At 41.7% G+C, this 22,474-nt stretch overlaps 1 protein-coding gene across 2 annotated transcripts in view; it reads left to right on the top strand.

Annotated features, from left to right (window-relative positions):
* tbx15 (T-box transcription factor 15) overlaps window positions 1-22,474 on the top strand; it is a 59,040-nt gene continuing 36,566 nt past the window's right edge. The window contains exons 1-3 of one of the 2 annotated variants that reach the window (XM_049595088.1): window positions 1-527; window positions 8,101-8,308; window positions 12,934-13,035. In XM_049595088.1, the coding sequence (XP_049451045.1) occupies window positions 341-527; window positions 8,101-8,308; window positions 12,934-13,035 (497 nt within the window). In that variant the 5' untranslated portion in view covers window positions 1-340. The remainder of the gene's footprint in view (window positions 528-8,100; window positions 8,309-12,933; window positions 13,036-22,474) is intronic. The other variant, XM_049595089.1, reaches the window with a different exon arrangement.

Raw genomic sequence — 22,474 nt, 5'->3', positions numbered from 1 at the left:
CCTCCAGAAGTGAGTATCAATCAGCGAGAAGTTAGGGGGACAGAAAGAGAAAAAGAAAGACGCGGAGTGGAAGGACGGAGAGACGCGCAAAGCGGCAGACCGCATCAAAACTATCAATCCTCCCGGACTTGATCTCACGCGCAGCCAGGATGGCACAGTCTGCCCCCAAAAGTTTGACGCGGCGTTTCTAGTCACAGTTGGGATTACTTTGGACACTTGGTGAGTTTGCGCCCCCGCTGTAAACACTGACGTGTGCATTTTTCACTGTTTTGCTTCACTGCGTTGGACGGACGGAGTGGGTTTTTCGCCGCGTCCCCCCCTTCGGGTGGATTTGAGAGAAATGAGTGAGAGGAGGCGATCTGCCGCAGCTCTGAGCTCTAGAGCCCACGCTTTTTCCGTGGAAGCCCTGATCGGCTCCAACAAGAAGAGGAAGCTCCGGGGCTGGGAGGAGAAGGAGCTGGAGTTGTCCATGGAGAGCCTCGCCACGGACGGAGAGGACCCGGCGCACTGTCTGGATATGGACCCGGGTCAGTGCGCAGACATGCACCACACCGCTCAAATGTGCGGATCTCCGTTATATCACTGCAGCGCAGCGCACAGCGACGAGTCCCGAGTCAAAACATGGCTCCACTTTCAATGACCCAACCCACGACAGGGCATGTAGCTAGAGGCTCCACGGTCTCTGTGAGAGTGTGGAGACGTTTCTCTTGTGCTCAGTGGTTCCCCTCTGCCGCAGCGCTGTAACACAAAGAGGAAAGTTTAACTGTTGCAGCCTGACGCGTTCAGGCCTGTAGAGAGAGAGTCAGTCATGTCCTGCTGTCAGGAAAATAACAGAGAATATGCGTCAGGCAGATTATCTGAAGGAGCCAATTTGCATCAAGTGAAACATCAAACAGCTTAAAAATAGATCTGAGTACTCAGCACGAGGCAGAATGATTAGATGTGTGTTTTTGTCCTGGCGGGTTGGCTTGTCCAGGTTTTGACTCCGGACTGGTGACTCCCACAATCAGATCTTAGTGACATCAAAAATATGAGTCCAAAATGAGTCAGAGTTGTGCTGATGTTTGGACGCTGTTTGTTGCCAGAGTTTGGCTGCAGGCCTGAATGGAGGCCTCGGCTTCATGCACGGAGGTGCACTGGCATGAAGTAAATGAGATTAAATAATATGAGCTGACCCCGGTGCGTTTTCTTCTTCAATATAAACAAATTGAAGACATTTTGAATTATATTATCCGCTGCTAAGAAATCAATTACCTGCGCAGGATAAGAATTAATCTGGTTGTAAAAGCGTCCGCCTTGCGACACACGCAGAAGAGCCAACATTTCCCTGGTATCAGAGCGCACAGAGAACTTGAAGGTAAAATTAAAATCCTAATCACTCACAGAAAAATGTGTAATCAGCTCGAAAATGTTTTATAAAAAATCAAAAACCTGTGTGTAAAATGTGAAGAAGTGATACACTGCAGCAGCAGAAATGCACGGCATTTGTACCAACATCATGCAAAATGAAAAATGATAGAATACAATTGACAAGACGAACAACAATGAAGACGATTTTTAAATTACAGTATAATAAAACAAATCATTAGATGATTAAAAAGTGGTAATATTTTGTTGTTTCAGCAGTTTTATGTTTAATATACTCACAACGAGCCACGTTTTATATGAGCAATTTATTTTTTAAATTCACGGCTTATTTGCATCAAGTTAAATGCTTCAAATATTCTTTGGCATAAACTAACAGAATTAATTAACCACAGGTGTAATGCTGCTCTGTCCTCTACTTTTAGATTTTAAAGATGACGTGATCACGCAGAGATAAACCTGCTGAGCCTGATGTGACTTTTAACCTTCGAGTTGAGGCGTCAACACACATGAGCTTCACTTTTAAACTGACACACACAGAGCTGCGCGTCCTGCTTGTGCCAAATCTAAAAGGGAAAATCATTTAGTTTGACTGGACAGTGTTCAAGTTTGCGCTTGAGAAATGTTAAATTTGGTGAAAATGATCTTCGTGAGGATTCTGTATCCAGTGACGGCCCGGCCTTGATTATGTTTGAATATTTAATTTGTCTTTAAATATAAAATTCATTTTATGTTGTATGTAAATCTCTGTAGGAATGTAGAGACAGGCAGAAATGCAGCTGACCTCTGCGTGCTGCTCAGACAGTCTCAGGCCGATGCTGAGTCTCAGTGCCTGCTGCAGTCTGACCTCCGGGGCGCAGCGCCTTTACGCACGGCTCCTCTCTGCTCCAAAGCTGTTTGGAGTTGAAAAGCAAAACTTTAAAAACAAGTAAATCACTGGGAGAAAGATTTAAGCAGAGGGACTCGGTGCTCTGATGTCTCATGGAAAGATCGTTGTTCAAGTGCTGAGCTGTCTGCAGTGTGTTGAATGAGGGAGGTGAGACTAAATGTTGATTACAGCGCTGCTAATAACAAACAGCTTGTTTATGTGCGTTTTAAAAGGGCAACTTTAATCCACCAAAATTAAATGTTTGACATCATTAAACAACCCTGCAAAACTCTTTCTGTTCATCATCTCCTAGCTTTTTTGTGCAGGGGAGTTTTAGGATTTGTGGCTCAATGAATTACCCAGTCCCCGGCTCCTCGCCCCCCCCCCCCCGGCCCCACTCATTAGCAGACGGGTTCCTGGCAGGTTCAGCGGGTCCCTGCTCGGGTCCTAAAGCCTCCGCTTTGGCGCGTCGGGCGGCGGTGACCGAGAACAGCGAGTCTCTGTGGTCAGATTATGTGGTTTAGAGGAATCCTTAACGGAGTGATTTTATTTTTACTCAACTCCAGGCGAGGCTGGAAGCCGGCTGGTCGTATAACACGTTTATTAGCCTCAAAGACAAGGGCAGGACTGAGAAAGGCGCAGGCTCTGAACCAGGCTCGCATTTAACGGTCTGCCTGTTGGAGCTCAGCAGCTCAGTCAGTGCGGAGAAAGTAGTTTTGTTAGACCTCACAAAACTACTACAACCACATCTCCATAATACTCACCATTTAAGACTTTAATTAACAAGTTGAACTACATCTAATATAACTTGATATTTAATGCCACTTATGAAAGGCCTGACCCAAACTGTGATTTACAAGGTGACGCTTTTCGCTTTTACGCACAGATTACGCACAGGAATAACTCCCTACAAACACCTGAAGCCTCAAAATACATCAACATTACCGCACAATAATACACAAATACTTCTAATACAACACTGCTCCTTCGGGTCAGTGTTTCTCTAAAGACACATTTCTCAGTCCACTTTAAGATGAAAGAGATGTGTACATGAAGTTTTTACTGCCGGGTCTCCATCAGTGGAGAAACAGGTGCTCTCAGTGCGTGGATTGGGTTGCTCGGTGATTTCATGGTTGCAGATTGCTACTGTCCACTTCAGAAATCTGCTGCAACTTCATTAGATACACCAACTTCCTTTGTAAAAGATAATTTCACTTATTACACGGCCACAGCGTGCACGTTCAGCACCTAAAGCATGAGAGGACATCTTCTTTCTGTAATGTGTTCACCTCTTGATCTTTGTAAGTTTCCCTTGAGAATTAATTATGTATGAAAGCTAAATAGTTTTGGCGTTATTTCACAGTATCACATGCAGCATAGTGCGCATTCTGTATGTGCTTGTAATGCCCTGAGTGCATGTTCGGGATACTTTTTTATTGCTGCAACAAAACATCAGATGGATACATGGCGGATTACACGAGATAGATTTTATGCAAGTTTCACAAATTTCGGCCTGATATATTTGGTATCTTTCGAAACGTTTTGCATTAAAATAAAAAGAAAATTAGGTGTGGACTTTCTACCTGCTTCCTAATTAAAAACAATTACAGCTGCGTGTCAGACTGGTGATGAAGATGATTCACATATCACACATTCTTCCGCATCATTAAAACCAACAAGAAACATCAAATGTCTAAATTAAAAATAGCTACAACTTAATCACTACTAATTTAATTCATAAAAGCTCTGCGTCAGAGGAGCACCGCCACAGAAATAAACATTTTTATTCACCCTCTGATTAAAAGCCTCTTTATGACTTTCGTAAAAGCACTTCCGCTCTGTGTAATGTATAATTTAATACGTGCATTGTGAGCGTCAGGCCTCCTCCTCCTCCTCCTCCTCCTCCGCCGCCTCCTCGTGCAGCTGTGTGGAGCTGATGTTAGTGTGAGAGCATGTGAACTGTGACACAGAGGACAGTTTGATGTGCAGCAGCGACTTGATTGAATTCAGACCAATTAGTGGCCGATTATGGATGTTAGCCTCGTTTTAATGAGGCCTGGCATGAGCTGATTGGGAGCCGGTAACCGCAAGATACTGTGTGTGTGTGTGTGTGTGTGTGTGTGTGTGTGTGTGTGTGTGTGTGTGTGTGTGTGTGTGTGTGTAACCACAGCAGATGTCAGGGGCAGTGTGTTCTGCTGAGTGCGCAGATTTTTCTTCTTCAATAAATGTCACTTTTTATTCATCCAGCTTTAAAAACAAAAACAAGAGCTTAGAAACTGAAACCAAACCCTAGAAATTCGATGCTGTGTGACTGAGAGTGCGTCTTCAGGCGTTATGTTTGTCCCTACACATGAACACATGCAATATCCAGCTCCTGGTTCAGGGTTCAGACCCGTGTGTGTGTATCTGCTGAGTGGCGGAGGACAGGTCCTTCAGCCTGATGACAGGGAGCCCGGGTGGAGTCGACAGGCTCCTGCTTGGCCGCCGTTTCCCTCCTCCGCATCTCGGAGGCGTTCCTGCCAAATTATCTTAATTAATCGGGCTGCTTTTGCTCTCCGGAATGCGTCTGTTGCCTCCAAACATGCAGTTTCAGATGCTCATAGTAGATGTGAGGTCGCTGAGTGCGGCTTTTCAGGCTGTGTTGCAGATTTGAGCTTTGATTCCAGAGATCTCTTACGTGATGTCGCATTTCTGTCACAGCGGGGAAGCATTTAGATTATTGTAAGACCCCAGATCTTAGATTTATGGCCTTATCTGGTGGAGGAGGCTAATTTTAGGCCTTTAAATGATTATTCATTCACTCAGATTTTTCCTCCATTTACTGCTGATATTCCAGTCCAGTCACCAGAGGAAAATGTTGGCCTTGTGCGTATCCAAACCACGAATACGTTACATTTGTACATTTTATCACAAAAGTAAGTTACTATATGAGCTGGATGGGATGTTGCCAAGTCACTGCCAAGCTGCAGGCCACTACTGGAGACCAACAAACAACAAAACTAGTTGTGATTTAAAGATTCATTGTTGCGTTTCCAGCGGATTTTACGCACCAAACGTGGGTGCTTTGCCGAAATAGTGGCGTGAAAATCAAGTATTTGAAGCCAAACCCTGACATTTTCCCAACTATAACCAAGTGGTTCTGCTTATGTTTGATTCAATAGAACTTTATTCACCCTGAAGATTTTTTTGTGCCAGAGAATGCTTCAAAGTACAGTAACCACAATTTTAACTATTCACAACCAGACAACCAGTGGGTTCACCGGGTCAGGGTCACTCACTGGGCCCAGTTTTAGAACAATAGAGTATTAAATATCTAGAAATATACAAGATGAGATGTTTTTTCAAGGAGCAGAAGCAAAAACCAGTGTCTAATAGAGAAACAATAGGAGTAGGATAAGTACAAGAGTTTCTAAAAATGAACTAAAATGGTGGAAAAAATCAAACTCCTCCTGATAATCAGTTATATTGAATTTGATATAACAGTGAGAAGCAGTATTGTACATGATGTTGTAAAAAATATTGCCTAAGATATTGAAAAGATGAGACCACACTTTAAGTAAATAAAGGTTTTTAGGTATATTTGCGGCATAATAACGTACAAATGTAACGTATCCATGGTTTGCGGAAACCTACAGTGCCAACATTTTTCCTGGAGATTAGGCTGGATGATTATTAAAGCCTGAAATTGACAAATTATTCTAAGGCAGGTTTCTCTCCTCTTGTTAACATGATCCACTTTAATGTCCAAAAAAGGACGTAGGACAACAAAGGTGGCATCTTACATCTTGTATGTGTCACTCCGCCAAACTTAGTCGTAACTGTAATAAAGCAAAAGAGCAAGATAAAACTTGTAAACAATATATGAACAATATATGAATGCAAAAATAATGCACAGTGGAAAACGAGACAATCTGGATGCGTCCTCATGAAATTGCATCTCATCTTAGAATATATCTAAATCCAGTTTGCAGCACTAAGATCTTGTTTGGAGTCAGTTTGTGCAAAGCATCTTGAAGAGGAGCCCCATCAGTGCAGGAGGCGGCGATGCAGCTCACAGAAAACGCAATACAACAATTTAGATAACCACCAATTGTTCTGTAAACCTCAGGAATATAGAACCAAATCGCCAAAACAGACGCGCAGAGCAGGTTTAGTCCAACTCTGTTTAACACACACTGTAAACACACACACGGTATATAGAGTCTGTATGCAGTGTATAAATGAATCCCCAGAATAATCAGATGTCCCCGGTCTCCCTCTCAAATTAAATGCCTGTTTGTGAGATCTAATCTTATTGGCCCCAAGTGAAGATTACGTTACAACAGCGCGGCCTCGTAGTTTTTTTTTGTTGGGATTTGAGCCGTCCATCCTGTCCTCTTCCTGTAACACTATCAGCATGTGTAGTAAGTGTTTTTATAGAGAGCGAGGGGGCAGCTGACTGACTGATTGTGTATCTGTGTGTGCATGTGTGTGAGTGTGTGTGTGAGAGAAGTTAAAAGCAGAAGAAGGGGGGAAGTAATCATGTGTGACAGTCCTCTCTGGCTGCAGCGACACTGGAAGGATCTCCCAAGAAGATGATGGAAAGTCTCTCTCTTTCTGTGTCTCTGTGGTCATTACAGCCCTCCAACTCCCCCTCCTCCTCCTCCCCTCATCCTCTCCTCCTCCTCCTCTTCCTATCTCCATCACTCCTCTCCGTTGCTCTTGTTTCCAGCGGGGTTGGCTCGGCCTGCGCTGCGGCGGTTTTTGCGCCCGGGACTCTGTCCAGTCTCTCAGCAGCTCTGCATTTGCATAACCATATTTGTGTGCCCTTAGTCTGCCAAGTCAACCTCCTCGTGTCAGGGCTCCCAATAAATAATACATTATTGGATTCTTTTTTAAAATGTTTTTCTGGGTGGTGGTGGCGGTGTTGGATATTCAGCTGTAAACTATTTCGGAGAAAAGTGAAATAAGAGATATTATGTGGTGATCTGAGGGAGAGTTTTATCTGGGTACAGTGGAGCTTTGAGGTGTCTGACATCCCAGCTGGAAAAACTATGATGCGTTTTGATATTTAACCCCGAAAGGTTTCCAGTATATTTTAAATAACAGCGCACATAAGCGACATTTAAAGGTCGGAGGCAAGTGAAAGAAATCCCTCCTTTTTATGGCAAATTCTGTTTTTCTTGACGTGGATTTTGATGTTTAAAGTCTTGTTATTAATTGCCAGAAAAGCGGGTTTTATAATTTCCTGTTTCACTTTAAAGAAATTGAGATTGAATAATGTGGTGAAGATGAGCGTGAACTGAACTTTATAACGGTTTGGATGATTGTCAGGTGTTCCTGTTATTTTGTCCACCCTGGGCTGTTGGTTTAAACTAAGATGAATTAGTGAAACGTGCAGCAGGCTGAGGTCATCCTGGTTGGTGTCTGGGAGTTTGAGGCTCAGACGGATGGAAAGCTCTCCTGTAGGTCTGGAACTTTTTTATCTGCTCTCACATTGTGACGGTGTTGATGACTCTGAATGGTCAGTCTGTTAAACTCGCTCCAGGAGGAGCGCTTGAAGGGAAACTTCATTTGCAGAACGCTTCCCATTGGAATCCTTCATTGTGTGGCCCAATTTAAAATTTTATATTTTCTACATCGCATTTCAAAGGCTTTACGCAACATTTATTCTGCTCTTGACATCAGCCCAGAACTCCATGACGAGTTGAGCCGGCGAGCCAAACTCGGCCGCTCCTCTCCAAGCTGCAGACGGCAGGTGATTTGGAGTCAGCGGAGAGAACCGCTGCACTTTAACACCGCGCCAAGTTTCCTGCGTAAAAGCCTAAGCATATTAATTCCACTGTTTCAGAGCTGCCTTCTCATCATCTTCCTCATTTTCCCTTCAGACTCGGAGGCGAGTCCCGGCTCGGACGGAGAGGGTCTGGCCGAGAGGACGTCGTGCTCCTTCGGCTCACCTGCCGAGCTGGCCCCGGTGCCCTGTGAACCGTCGCCCCCGGCCTCCATGGAGGAGATCCAGGTGGAGCTGCAGTGCGCAGACCTGTGGAAGCGCTTCCATGACATCGGCACGGAGATGATCATCACCAAAGCGGGCAGGTAGGCCTAACACACACACAGCTGCTGGAAGTAGCCCTGAAGGTATACGTGCAGCTCTGCGGCGGCCTTATGGCGCAGAGATACCGTGCGCCAAGCGCGCGTAAAATGGGATTTGCGAACTTTTACGCACAAAAAGCTTTTTTTCATTATTTCCTGAGGTCAAACCGCCAATATAGATCTTTATTGATTAAATTAGGTGCTATTTAAATAAAATTCCTGTAAGGCAATGACAGCTAAGACTCGTCACACAGAGACACACAAGTTTTATCAAGTGTGTAGACGCAAAATCTGGAGACGCACCGACCACAAACACTCCAAAATGCGTCATTTAAAAAGAAACATACACTTCAGTTAGACACACACACACACACACACACACACACACACTGAGCTCTGTTTGGAGGGTGTTAATGTGTTGCACATGCAGGCCGCTCTCTCTGTTGTGTTCAGGCCTTCTCTTCGTGACGCGGCAGGTTCCTCCTGATGTCGGAGAATAAGGAGAGCTGGTTCTAATTAATCTCTCTGTAACATGCTCCGTGTTTTTCTCGCTCTCTCGGGCCAACAGTACAAACCCAGAGCAAGCGCACAAGTTGACCTGCGGATCCTGCAGGAAGGACCTTTCTCCGCAGTCCGCGCCTCCACCCCCCTCCCCTCCCGCGCCCGGAGCGTCGCACATTTCCACTAACATTTCCCCCTCTGTTCACATCAGTCGACATGACTGACATTAGCTCTAATACTGTTTCAACTCTTCACGCAAATCCCCGTTTAACAAGCTCTTTATTATCGTGTTGAGTCTGTAAAGCGTTTGGTTCTCTGATGATCGCTGAGGTGAGATAACGCTTTATACGTCCAACTAAAAATTAGATTTTGTCCAAAAAATTATTTAATGGAGCAAATAATTCATGGGTGCAGCGGAGTGTTGGGACTTTAAAAGTGAAGTAACACTGAAATAATTTTTTCACCTGTATTTATTTTGTATTTAATAGCAAGGAAAATCAGTTTAGGCGCTTCAAAAAGTTATTTTTTAAAATTCACTTTCCCCCTAAAAATGCGCCAGGTGTACTTTGCGCACGCTAATAGCGCGTTTTATATGTGGGTTATTTAAATTTGCAAAATGGCTAAAAAATAATATGTTATCTGGTGTATCAGCAAGTGTTATCAGGCGGGTTTATTTATCCAAGAGGCAGCAGACAACTCAGTTTACGCACTGGATGTGAAGCTAAATTAAACATCGCAGAACACTTTTAGAAAATGAAAAAAAATCTGAAATATTTGCTGGTATAAAATTATGTTAACCTGTTATTTTAAAACCATTTTCATTCATTTTTCTGCAAAATAAAACCAGGGTTGTTTTCCAGTTTTTCCCCCTCTGCTTCGAAATTTAAATCGAAATCAACCCTGATGTCGCCCTCCTCTTCTTCCTCCTCTTCTTCCTCCTCCTCCTCCTCCGCGCGTCACAGACTCCACTCGGCTGTTTTTATGAATTGGCTTTAAATTGGCAATCAGCTCATAAATAGAGCAACAATCATTTTTTGCGCTGAAGCGGAGTGAATGCGGACACGACCGTCACCGTGTGTATTTCACGGCCTGCTCATAATAAGCTCATAAATCCCGGAAAGAGAAGGGAAGCGAGAGCACAGCCCTCTGTTCTCATTAAGCAGGCCCCGGATTTACGACCTCTAAATGAAATGGGGAAAAATGCAGCGTTTGAAGTGCAAAACGAGGAATTAAGTCGAAATGTCTCCCTCTCCACATTCAGACTGTTAATAAAGGTAAAGGCTTTTTTCTTTTCTTTTTGTAGACTGTAATTTTCATGGGGTTTTGTCTCCAGCTTTAAAACGGGAGGAGCTGGAGGCTACAAATAATCTGAGGATAAAAATAAATTCACTCAAACATAAATAACATCTCCAGTTTGACAGTTTTAAAATGTTACGATAAAATCCGCAGCCACAGAATAACCCCAGAATCTCTGGAGTGCAGAGGTCAGAGGTCACTGTGTGTTCATGTGGAACAAAATAATGAAAACTACGGAAACATTCAAGGGATAAAAAACGAGTTTAGTGGAAAGACTGGAAACATTTTTTTTTTACTTTAAGAAAAGAGCAAAATAACATATTTGTTTAAACTCCAAGGACTCAAAGTAATTCAGCATAATGATGCTCAGGAAGCTTTTGAAATAAATGTGATTTATGTGATTTTATTAAATAAATCTTAAGACTATACGTCCTTAAAATACAGAAAAGCTGCAGAGGAGATTTTCCACTTCATGAGCCTGGGTGGATTTCAGCAAGTCTTCAGTTAAAGGACCAGTTACTGCGAAACAAATTGAAAATATGACCAAAAAAAATAACCACAGACACAGAATCAAATTGCCTAACTGTTTTAGATATTTCTACAATATATATTTTTAATCAGGACATCTTAAATAAACAGTTTTAAATGTGTTTGCTTGCTGTGTGATGTGTTTACATCAGTTGGGAGGCTGTTGACTGACACAGCGAAGACAGACGTCTGCTCAAGCACATAAAATAAACCTTTTAAAATGTATGCAAAGTTTCACCAGTTAGATTTCCACTCATTTAATAGTGTATATGCTGTAATCCTCGGTGTATTCAGCGATGAAGAAACAGCCACAGTTGTGTCCATTACCAGTTAATCCATGGGTGAAGATTTAGGGGGACTCAGGGGACACGCTCCCCTCAATATTCACAACATGTGCATTTCTCCTTCCCAATAAAAACATGAGCGTAGCAGAAGACTTTATTTTAATTTGAAGACATTTACACCACAAATTGATGCAGAAAAGACTCGTGTAGGTGAATGAGATTTCATCAGAATGCAGGAAATAAAGTGCTTGATGGTTAAAATATTCTAGCGAAGGACTTTCCCGTTCATATGTGTCCCCACCAGTGTTGAAACAAAACCTACGCCCTGGAGTTAATCCAGCAGTTGCTTCAAATCAAATGCTCGACTGCACAAACATTTAAGATAATCAACAGTATTAGTAAAAGTCAGCATCGCTCAGAGTGACGGATCTGCAGCTTTTCATGTTAAAGATGCTCCTGCGTTCATGTTCTCTGTCAGTGTGACCCTCTTTACTTGATTGTTGATGTTCCCCAGTTCTTCCGGGCTGTGGCTCATAATCAGGCGACATTACGGCAAGACAGTACTAACACATCCCAGCTTAGGGGTACAGCAACTTCTCTTCGCTGTTAGGCACGAAGCGCTCACTGTCTCTCGGGCAGGTAGGAACCAATTAGCTCATAATGAAGGGAACAGTGACTCCACTTAAACACTGCACATGAAAACAGAAATGAACCAAATGACGATGACATAATAATTTGCTAGTAGCTTAATAATGCTGAATCTATGTACCCATTAATAATAACACAGTAATAAATATAATGTGTGCAGTCATTATGGTTATGTATTTAGAGCATTTTAATAAGGTGAGCTACAGTAGCCTATATGGAAGTATTTTCAATTTAGCCTCTGCAGTGTTGAATTAGTTTCTCTACATGTGGGAGGTGCAGGCTGATTTGTTCCCTTGAGAAATAATTACAGTCGCCTCTCTGAACTGTTCGGTGCAGATTTTGACGTCAAATATTCAGAACATGAGCGTTTGTCCCCCCCAGTAAAAACATGAAAGTAGCAGGGGACTTTTAATAAACTCAAAGATGTTTACACCACAAACTGATGATGAAAAGGCTCATATTGCTTCATAAAAATTCACCACAATGCAGGAACGTTCTTGCGAAGGACCCCCAAACTCTCTGTTACATATGTGGTGAAATCTGTGCCGTGATAGAGGAACAACCAGCAGAGCTGCATCCACTGATGCAGAAATATAAAAACATGAAAGCAGCAGAGGACTTTTAATAAATTTGAAGACGTTTACACCATGAATTGATGCAGGAAAGGCAAAAACTGGAGCAGAAAAAAATACCAGAATGCACGAAATCAAGTGTTTGATGCTCAAAAACACCCCAATTTCATACGTGTCCCTCCATGTTGAAATGAAGCCTACGCACTTGTATGAGAAAATAAACATTTGAAAGCAATTTACCATTACATTTCTGTATTTTGAATTGTCACCTGCTGCTTGAATTTTGTGCTTTCCTTCACATTAAGTAGTTTCCAACATAAATTGGTGCATAAAAATTCACCAGAATGGAGGAAATGAAGTGTTTGATGCTCAAAATTTCCTGCTTCATACTGCACGTCATGTTTGGTGTGTTTGATATCATGCAAACTCTGCTTGTGACAAGAAGAGAAACACTTGCTTGAATAAAATAATTTAAATTTCTCTGTCTCAGGTTCCTCCTTTGTCACAGCTGCAAAAAAACCCGGCATGAAATCTGAAATTAATTTGTGTCTGTAATCCTCAGAAATTAATTAAATATAGGTATTTCTCTACCTCAGACTGTGTTGTGGGTCCGGCTGCTGTATAACAGCTGCTGAGCTCATTAGTCTGGTTTCACTGTTTTTTTTAGCACACTGGTTATTTTCAGAGGTATTTTTAAAAAATGTTGAATTTTTTTCTTGATCTGTAAAACAGGAGGAAAAGAGAGAAACAAGTATCACTCCATCAGATTTATCACCACATGTTGCTTTCTCCCCGTCAGGAGGATGTTTCCTGCCATGCGGGTGAAGATCGCCGGTCTGGACCCCCATCAGCAGTATTACATCGCCATGGACATCGTGCCTGTGGACAACAAGAGATACAGGTACCCTCCTCACACGCAGACACATGAATGAAAGTGAGCGCCTGCCAGCTGTTCAGTGTCGTCCACAGCGGCGAGACGTTACATTTAATTGTCTCCCTGCTGTTTCCCTCCCCGTCCAAATGCAGAAATGTATCTCAGAGTTTCAAACTGCTGCTAAACCAAAATGATTTCATTCTTTTGGGTTTCAGTGGAGAGATTAATGTCCCATGATGGTCTGAATGCTGTTTCAGAATGCATCTCAGCCATGACGGGAATTAAACTGCTGAGAAAACGCTGAGTAATTGTATTTTCCCATAGGCATGACAGAAATGTACAAATGCTGCACAAAAGAGCAGCTCTCGGCCACTTCAGCCTGCAGAGAGCCGACTGCAGAGACCCTTTGTTAAGTGCACAGCTGTACATAGTATGCACAGTCATATCTGCATGTGTAAATGCATGAGCGAGCCACCACCTCTGCTACAGCTGGAGCACAACACTGTATTTTCCTGGATGATTCACAAGTGTCGGACCGAGCATAAACATTCTGACCCAGTTGGATTTTTCTCATCTCCATGCCATTTCTCATGTTGGAGTCGTAACAGGGTTTGGAGTGAATAAAAGATATTCCAGCCTCATTTTTCAGATTTCTCATAACTTGCCGCGAGATGTGTTCCTGTCTTCTTCTCCTTCTTCTTGGCAGCGCAGACAGAGTAGTTACTCCTCATCATTTGCATCATTGAAGTGAAGCAAGAGTGATTAAAGTGTGCATGTGCTGGAGGAAGCCTCGCTGTATGATGGATCTCTCTGGATATGTAATAAGACTGATATCCTGGCCCTCGGTACTGGTCCCTGAAGTCGGAGCCAGACAGAGGAGATTGAAATGTATTCATCATCCCACTGGCCGAGCAGCAGAGCCAGAGGCTGCAAATAGGATAACTCTCAACATTCAGGTCTAATGACGGAAACGGGAAAAAATGAGCTCGAGACGGAAAGAAAACTTGCTGCGTGCGTACCTGCTGCTGTCGTAGTCGACCGTGGAAGTTTTATAGAGTTACTTTTACAGCTTATCAGGTAATATTTTCAGGTATCGTGACAGAAACGAGGAAGTGAGACGATGGAGAGAATCGTGTGAAGTTCACCTGCATATTCAGTGGTTGTGTCTGGGTTTGTAGAAGCTGATGTGGACGCTGGCTGTTACTGTGTGTGATGAAGTGATAATGTGGCAAATAACCCAGAGCTGCCTCATTACATTAAACCAGTGAGGGCCTTCTAGAAGCTGACACTGCTGGTTTTGCACTAAAGCTGCCAGAAGATAGGCCCAGTGTTTGCGCTCATGTTTGGAGCTGCTGGGGAGAAATAGTTTGTTTGATTCAACATTTAACAAAAGTAGCCTCAGAAACAGCACGTACCCTCCTGAGACTCTGCGTCCTCATATGAGATTGCATTTTGGGTTTGCTGCACCTTATACTACCTGAACTCAGACCTGTTGTCCTCACATGTGGACACTTTTATGTGCCATCTGGTGGTAGCAAAAGCACAATACACTCTACATGTGAAAAGAACATGGCAGCCATCTCTGCCTAAGTCTGCAGCCGATCCTGACACAAAAGTGGGCAAAAACCTGGTCAGATTTTATGACAGAAACCTGTTTATTTGTGATTAATAATGTTCAACGTGTAGTTTCACATTGCATTCAAATCTGACTAATTATAGCATTAGCAACAAGCTAAAATGCCGTTAATCAGGAAGTACTCGTTTAAGGACATTGGGCCTTTATCATTGAATAATTGCAGCATTTCACACGGGCTAATCTGGTGTCACAGACTGTTCCTACGGACAAAAGGGACGTTCCTAGCTTGGAGTATGGGGCAAGGAGAAAAACAAACAAATCACAAGGCTCTTGTTTGCAGTTTCATTTTTGCACAGCCACATTCAGGCATTGAAATGAACACTTTTGAACAGTTTTAGAATTTAACAGTGACCTCTAACCCTTAGAATAACTAATCATTGAACAAATATTGCATCATTTGTACTTTTGTTTTTGCACAACAATGTTCAGGCATTGAAACAAAGTTTTACACTTTATAACACACTTGTGACAAATAAAAAATAAACCTCCCTATATGAGATTTTTTTTAATTACTTCCTGTGCAAAAACAACGCTTAGTTTTCTTAATCTTATGAGGTCCTACTAATCCCAGAGAGTTTGGAGGAATTAAAAATGCATACCAATCTAAAGCTCGGGTCTCAGGAGGTTTGACAAGTACAGAACACTGAAGCAGACAGATGAATCTCATTAAGCAAAAGGTGGGAAGTGTTCACCTGAAAGGACGAAGCTGGCAAATGTATTATTTTCTTTGATTCCACAAAAAAGAGTCAAGGCCAATTCACAGTTCCAGGTCTTCTGTATCTCTGCATTTCTGCACCATCACTGCAGCCAAGAAATGACGAATAATGGAGAATAGCAGCACTGTTTAAGGTGAAAAATCACCTTCTAAGCACAACAGGACGTTCCAGCAGGAGTCTGATCTGAAATCAGGGAGAAATAAACATCAGCAGCCGAGCCTGCATGTTTCCCTGATGTTAGCATGTAGCTACATGTAACAGCAGTGTGTGTGATCGTGAAGCAGATGAGTATATAACGAAATCTGTCATGAGCTGATGTGAGCTTAGAAAAAGCTTTGGAAACAGAGTATTCAGAACAGTCTGGGAGTGGGATGGGGTTAAAGTCCTTATTCAGTCAACTTAGTGGGAAGATTGTTAAAGTAGTCCAGGAAGGTAGTATTGTCTCAGATCTTCTGGCCTTAGGTGTGCCGTCACCTGTCTGACCCAACGGTCATGTTAAGCTGGAGCCCTGTCCTTCCACTGCAGGAGAATTAGCACGTGAGCCAGAAGGGACGCAAAAGCATGGAGCTGCAACAAGTGCTTTTAATGTTCTTTTTTAAAACTGTAGCTCTACTCTTACCTCTTATCTCTCTATCTTTACTCAAGTAGAGAGTAGAAACCTAAATTATAAAGTGGAAAGTAAGTGGTAATGTGAGTAATTTATTAACTGAGAACTTTTCTACTTTTACTTTAGTCTTTTTTTTTTTTTTTTTAACTTTTTCTGATTGTAGTTTTTCAGTATTTGTGCCACCACTCACTGTTATATTATACATATGACAGAAAATAATGAAAATCATAATAGGTCCCCTTTCAGCACTCACGCATATTGATTTTTTCTCTTTATGTTGTTCAGTCAAATACAACAAACAAAGTTGCTCTTCTTCTTCTTCTCACTGTCAGTCGGTCTCCGTCATACGTACACAGAACCTCTGATTGCAGCATGTACAGGAGCTCATCCACATGCAAACCTGCAGCTGTCTGCGGCTGCACTGGATCATGATCAAGTTCATATACGTTCCCAGGGGCGTAAATATAGACAGTGCAGTCAGTGCAGTTGAGCTGGGGCCCGTGACGTGTTGGGTGGAGAATGGGTCCTTATGAGTGATTGCCAATTTGGAAATATGTTTGTGTTCAAAGAGGAACTCTTATTAAATTAAACGCAGTGCCATTTTATATAGAATATAGAAGAATATATTTTTTTCTTTTTTTTTTTGGTAAGATGGTCAGTAGCATCCATAAAAAGAAATGATATGCTTATTCCAAATAAAATTAAATAAACTATTAGAACTGTTAAATTAATAATTTCTTATTTCCTTTGGTAGTTTTTGTCACATACAGATATGCAGTGATGATTGTTGGGTGATATGTCATGTCTGTGATGAGTTGATAGTGTGCACAAATGTTTATTTTCACTTTTTAACAAAGCTTAGTAATTTCCTAAAACAGCTGGGCACTGTAACTTTTAGCAAACTTTACTCAAACAGACATAAATTATTGGGGACTATTTTAAGCTGTGGAATGATACATATTTGCTGCTCTATTGAGTGTTTAAGACACCAGGACAGTGAATGTGAATGTTCCAAAATAAACTACAGTGTGTTAATGAAGGAACGTGTCACTCAGCGACTCACTGAAGAGCGTCTGATCGTTGGATAACGACGTCTCACAGAGAAATAAAACATGGGATTTTCTGACAATAAGAAAAATATAAAATGTCACCAAACTTATCTACGAAGTTCAAATGTAATGACACTCATATTTCATGCAAATGCAGACAAGTTTCCTCTCACAATCAAAATTAAGAGTACAGAATTGAATCCTGCGATAAAGCTGCTTTAACAGCTGCTGAAAGGATGATACGTGCGCTGTCGGTGAGTGATTAGCTCTCCTCTGCGCAGCTAGAGCTTTTTACAGCACGTCTACATTATGCTGAGACACATGATATCATTTGTTGGTCAAAGACTTAGGAAAAGGTATCTCCTTTGATAGAGTATCGGCAGTTATTCTTATATCAGCTGTGTTTGCTCCTGTCTTACCTGCTTGGAATGTTATAAATATATCTTATGTAAACTATATGTATACATATATTTTATGTATCCTCACGGCTATTTCTGCGGATATCATCATGGATGATGTGGACATTGGCATATGAATTTAATTCCTGGTTTTTAATGGTCATTGGATTCCTGGCTGGCAAAGGGATGGGGTTGGAATGAATGACATAAGAGAAGGGATGTGTCTTTATTATTACTAAATTTTATTTATTATTAATATTTATTTTATTTTAATTAAATTGTATTTTATTTATTTTATTTTATTTTAATTAAATTGTATTTTATTTATTTTATTTTATTGTAATTAAATTTATTTATTTAATTTTTTTCTCTCTTTTTCTGCATGGTTTTTGGTTTGTGCTTGTTCTAAGTCCATGTCTTTCGGGGTTGCAATTAATAGTAACAATGGTGCTAATAATTACGATGGCAATTATAATTGTTAGGCAATATCTGCCTTACTTAACTAAGCTACTAGTGTTTGCAGCTCCGGTACTATGGTCTGTCCTTGTCAGGATTTAGGGGGTCGCAGGGTGGAGGGGATCAGGGGGAAGGCAACAGGGGAAATGAGGAGGGGCAGAGAAATGATAAAAAAAAATTAATGAAAACTAAGATAAACAAAAAACAGCTGATCACAGAAAAACTGCAGTGAAGCTTAGTAACAGTAGTGTATCAAGTGTACCAGCAGTGTCTTAAAGGCCTCTCTTGGCAGCTGTTGAGCACATGTTAAAGCAGAAATTTGAATGACATAAAACATGTTTACAGGGAGGCTAAGTTTTGTTTTCATGCATTGTTATGTGAGAGTGAATATCTGATTAAAGGCTGAGCACGCCACAGATACATCCCCTCTCTCTGGGCAAAACACAACCCTGTCATCTCAGAAGGAAACACAGGAAAAAGGCTCTCCCCCCCCTCATGTCAAGGCAGATTTATTTCTCACACAAAGCAGGTTTGTCTGCATAAAAACAAACAACATAAATAAAGCGAGTGAGCTGAGCTTTCTTCATTTCATACTGTTGTTTATTAATATAAAGTTTTCCACCGGAGCATAGCAGGCGTTCTGCCCTGCCGCCTCTCCTGCTCTCCCACCAGCGAACCAAGACATCATGGAGGATTTTTAGAGGCCAAAAGATCTTGTAAAATTAAATAGGATTTTCTTCCTGGCTTGGGAATTTACCACAGTCCTTTGCAAACTGAGCTGGGAGCTGTCACTGGTGTGTCTCACGGGCCCAGGGAGCTTGGGGTCTGGAAATACGGTCTTTATTGGAATCAACTTGCTTTACTTGGGCTCCCTGCCCCTCTTTAGGAACGTCTCATTGGTACCACGCTCATTAAATCTCCATATATTACACTGCTTTTATGTGGACAGTCGCTCGGTTTGCTCCCAGCTCAAGCTGCTGAGCGTGGGGGCTGTCTGGCTCTTCAAACATACCTCATTCCTTTAACTGTGTGTCAGAGCATGTTGCAGTTCTGCTTCAACACACACACACACACACACACACACACACACACATTCATAAGGGATAAAACACACACAAACACATCTACAAGCATTTACACTGTCATTTAGGTGATGTACTTAAAACATTAATTCAATGAACTCTAGTTCTAAGGTTGAACTGGACCTATGTAAAGTTAAGGACTGGAAAAATTACGTCAGATTAAGAGACGTTTCTTCTTTATGTATCTCTGTGAGGACATTTGGTCCTCATAAGTCCAGAAATAGAAGAACACTCAAACAAAATCGGAAGCACATTCTCAAGAGTGACCATTTAAGTGTCTATACATGTGAGGACAACACGGTCACTCCCGGAACCCCTGATTCTAACCTCGCCGTCACCCTTACCCACACCTTAACCTAGCCTAAATCTGATCCTGAAGGAGCTCTATATGACACTTAGAGCATGTCTATAATTCTGAGTTTGAGTCAGGTTGTCTGCACAGAGGTGGCTGAGCTGGCAGCTAATGGTGCTAACTGTGTAAACACTGCTTACCATAACGACAGTGCTGACAGAGCTAATGGTGTTAACCAGTGGGGAAGTGGAGGATGAGCGGTATGTTTTGCCGTGACATTTCCAGAAAACATGTTGGCACTGTATGTTTCTGCTAACCACAAATACATTACATTTGTACAATATTATGTAGCAGTGTAACTTAACATTTGAACTATGCTGTGGTTAAGATGTGGTTGGGTTTAGGCACAAAAATCAATTGGTTGTGGTTAGGAAAAGATCACGTTTGGGCTTAATATACCCACTTTTGGTTGCACAATCCTGGCTTAAAATGCAGCGATGTGTCATTAAAAAAAACAACCACTTTTTGTGGCACTATCCTGGCTGGAAATGCGGTAAAATACAACTGCTTTTCATGCCGCTATCCCTGTTTGAAACACTGTGACAGGTTGCAAAAATATATCCATGTTTGGTGACTAAATGCAGCAATGACTGTCTTAAAAAACAACTGCCTTTCATGGCACCATCCCGGCTGGAATTGCAGTGATGTCACAGTAAAAAAAAAACAACCACTTATTGTGGCACTATTTCCAGTGAAAACATAGCAACAGGTCACTAAAAAACACCAATGTTCAGTAGCTAACAAACCCTAAACCTGATTTTTTTTTTGTGGTCAAATGGTTGTAATGTTCCATCCGTTTGCAATTAGCCATAAAATAAAATAAAATAAAATGGAAAAATATAGAATAAAATGAAAAATATAAAATAAAAAGAAAAAGAAAATGAAATTACAAAATTTATTCGTAAAGCCCTTATCTAAACAAGGTTACAAAGTGCATGAAAATAGAACTATAAAAATAAATTTGCCATAATAAAAACAATAATAAAACAAATTTAAAAGCTAAGAAAAATTTTGAAGAAGACGAAGGAGCCAAATATTGCAGCTGTCTTTTCCAATAGGTGCACAAAAGCCGTGTTTGATTTGAGACAACGCCAACCTATCGAAATTCATGCACTACTCAAATAAGTACGTAGCGTACAATGTGTACTACATGGAAGCATCCGAATTGAGATACAGCACTGATCTCAACCCCAAAACTAAACCAGCTTCATCCTAATCTTTTTAGAATATGAATCCTGTAAACACTAATCCTCGTCTGAAACTGGCTCAATGTAGAATTAATCTGTCTTTGTGTGAGGACATTTGGTCCTCATAAGTTTAAGACTCCAGTAAACATGGTCGCACAAAGCTGTTGGTCTTCTCTCACAAACTCAGAACACACACACAAATCAACCCTGAATTCAATAGTAATACTCTGTCAGTTCAGTAACCCAAGATACAGCCTGGGTCTGGCGAGTGTGTAAATTTGTGTATATGTGTGTTTTTATGTGCATGCCTATCTGTAGTAGAGTATGCGTGTGATTGATGAGCTGAGAACGCGCACACACATTGACGATTAGTGTACGTGTTTCTAGGTGTGCGTCGAACACGTTTGTCCCAGCGAGTGCAGTTGTGTGTATGTGAGAGAAAGAAAGAGAGACGTAGAGTGAGCATTGCAGTTTGGTTGTGTCAGCTGTGTGGTTTGGTGTTGGCTAAGAAGGGAAAGCACCCCCTCCCCTCCCAGCTCCTCCTCCTCCTCCTCGTCCCGTCTCACACACACACACACACACACACACACACACACACACACCCCCCATCTGTCCTGTAAGAGTGTCACATAAAGTCCAGTCTTTATTGATCGTGCCGGTGCCAGATGGCAGATTTATGAAAGATGAAAGCGGGGGGACTAATCAGATTTCCAGTCCTGTTTGGGGCTAAAGTTTCCTCCTTCTTTAACACTTTCCCTGCTATGCTGAGCGTAACCCTAAACAGCACTCCAAACAGGAAATTACAGAAACGCCTGGCACCCTTTGTGGATGTTCGTGTGTGTGTGTGTGTGTGTGTGTGTTAAGGTCAAAAGTCAGAGCTCTGTGTGGAGGTGTGTGCTTGGTATTAGAGATAGTAAAAATGTGGAGGAGCTAGCTAAGTGTTTTTTTGTAGTTCATTTAACAGGAAGCAAAGACATTTTCATACATCTCTATATTTTAAGTTATACACCACCTTAGTAAGTTAGGAGTTTTTCCTTATCAAAGGTTTAAGGACACACTGTGAAGCAACTTTAGGCATATTTATAGTTTGGCATATTTTTGCTGTATTGATAAAACTGACTCGACCTACACTGGGTTGCCATTTCACAATGCAACACTTGCTGTGTGGTCACTCTGTCCTGACACACAGGAAGTGTGTGTTTCTCATTTCCAGGTTGTTCGAAATAAACTCAGCATGAGCAGCGACAAGTTGCATGTCTTACAGGCGAAATAAAAGAGCACAGAGAGGAACATAAAGATGGAATTTAAGGAATAATCTGTCAGGAGAGGCCACACTGTGACTTGTGGGAAATGCCGAAACACAGCACCATTGACAGTCGAGATATATATCATAGGTATAAGCCAAGGTGTAGGTTTCGTTTCCACATTGGGGGGGACATGTATAAAACAGTGGATTTGGGGTCCCTCCACTAGCCAACCAGCCCACAACTCAGCCCTGAGCAGAGTGACTGTCCTCTACTGACCAATCAGACTGCAGTGTTCACAGCTCCACCTTTTAGTACCAGATCTGTGTGCTAGGTACCCCAACAGAGGAAGGACCAAACATGGGGGTGGCACAGAGCTGAACTGTATTGCTCGGTGGAAACAGGGCTTTTATGCCCCAATTTGTACCTTTTCTGCATCAATTTATGGTGGAAGTGTCTTTTAAAAGTCCTCCTCTACTTTCATGTTTTTATTGAGAGTTTGACAAATGCACATGCTCTAAATATTGAACAGAACATGTCCCCTGCGTTGCCCCCCCACAGTCTACACTTCTGCCAATAAGGGCTGGTGGGTTGTGTCGCAAAGTTTCGTTTTAATCTTTATTTATAACAGAACAAAAACAAAAAAATAATAAATTAACATTTTAAAAAAAGTTTGTTGGGCTTATTAACAAATCTTGTGCGACCATGGGGTTCTGGTGAAAAATGGATGTGTGATGAC

Source organism: Epinephelus fuscoguttatus, linkage group LG13 (genome assembly GCF_011397635.1).
Source record: "Epinephelus fuscoguttatus linkage group LG13, E.fuscoguttatus.final_Chr_v1".
Lineage (NCBI taxonomy): Eukaryota > Metazoa > Chordata > Actinopteri > Perciformes > Serranidae > Epinephelus > Epinephelus fuscoguttatus.
Note: the sequence above shows the minus strand (reverse complement) of the source record. Positions and strands in the feature narration are given on the sequence as shown.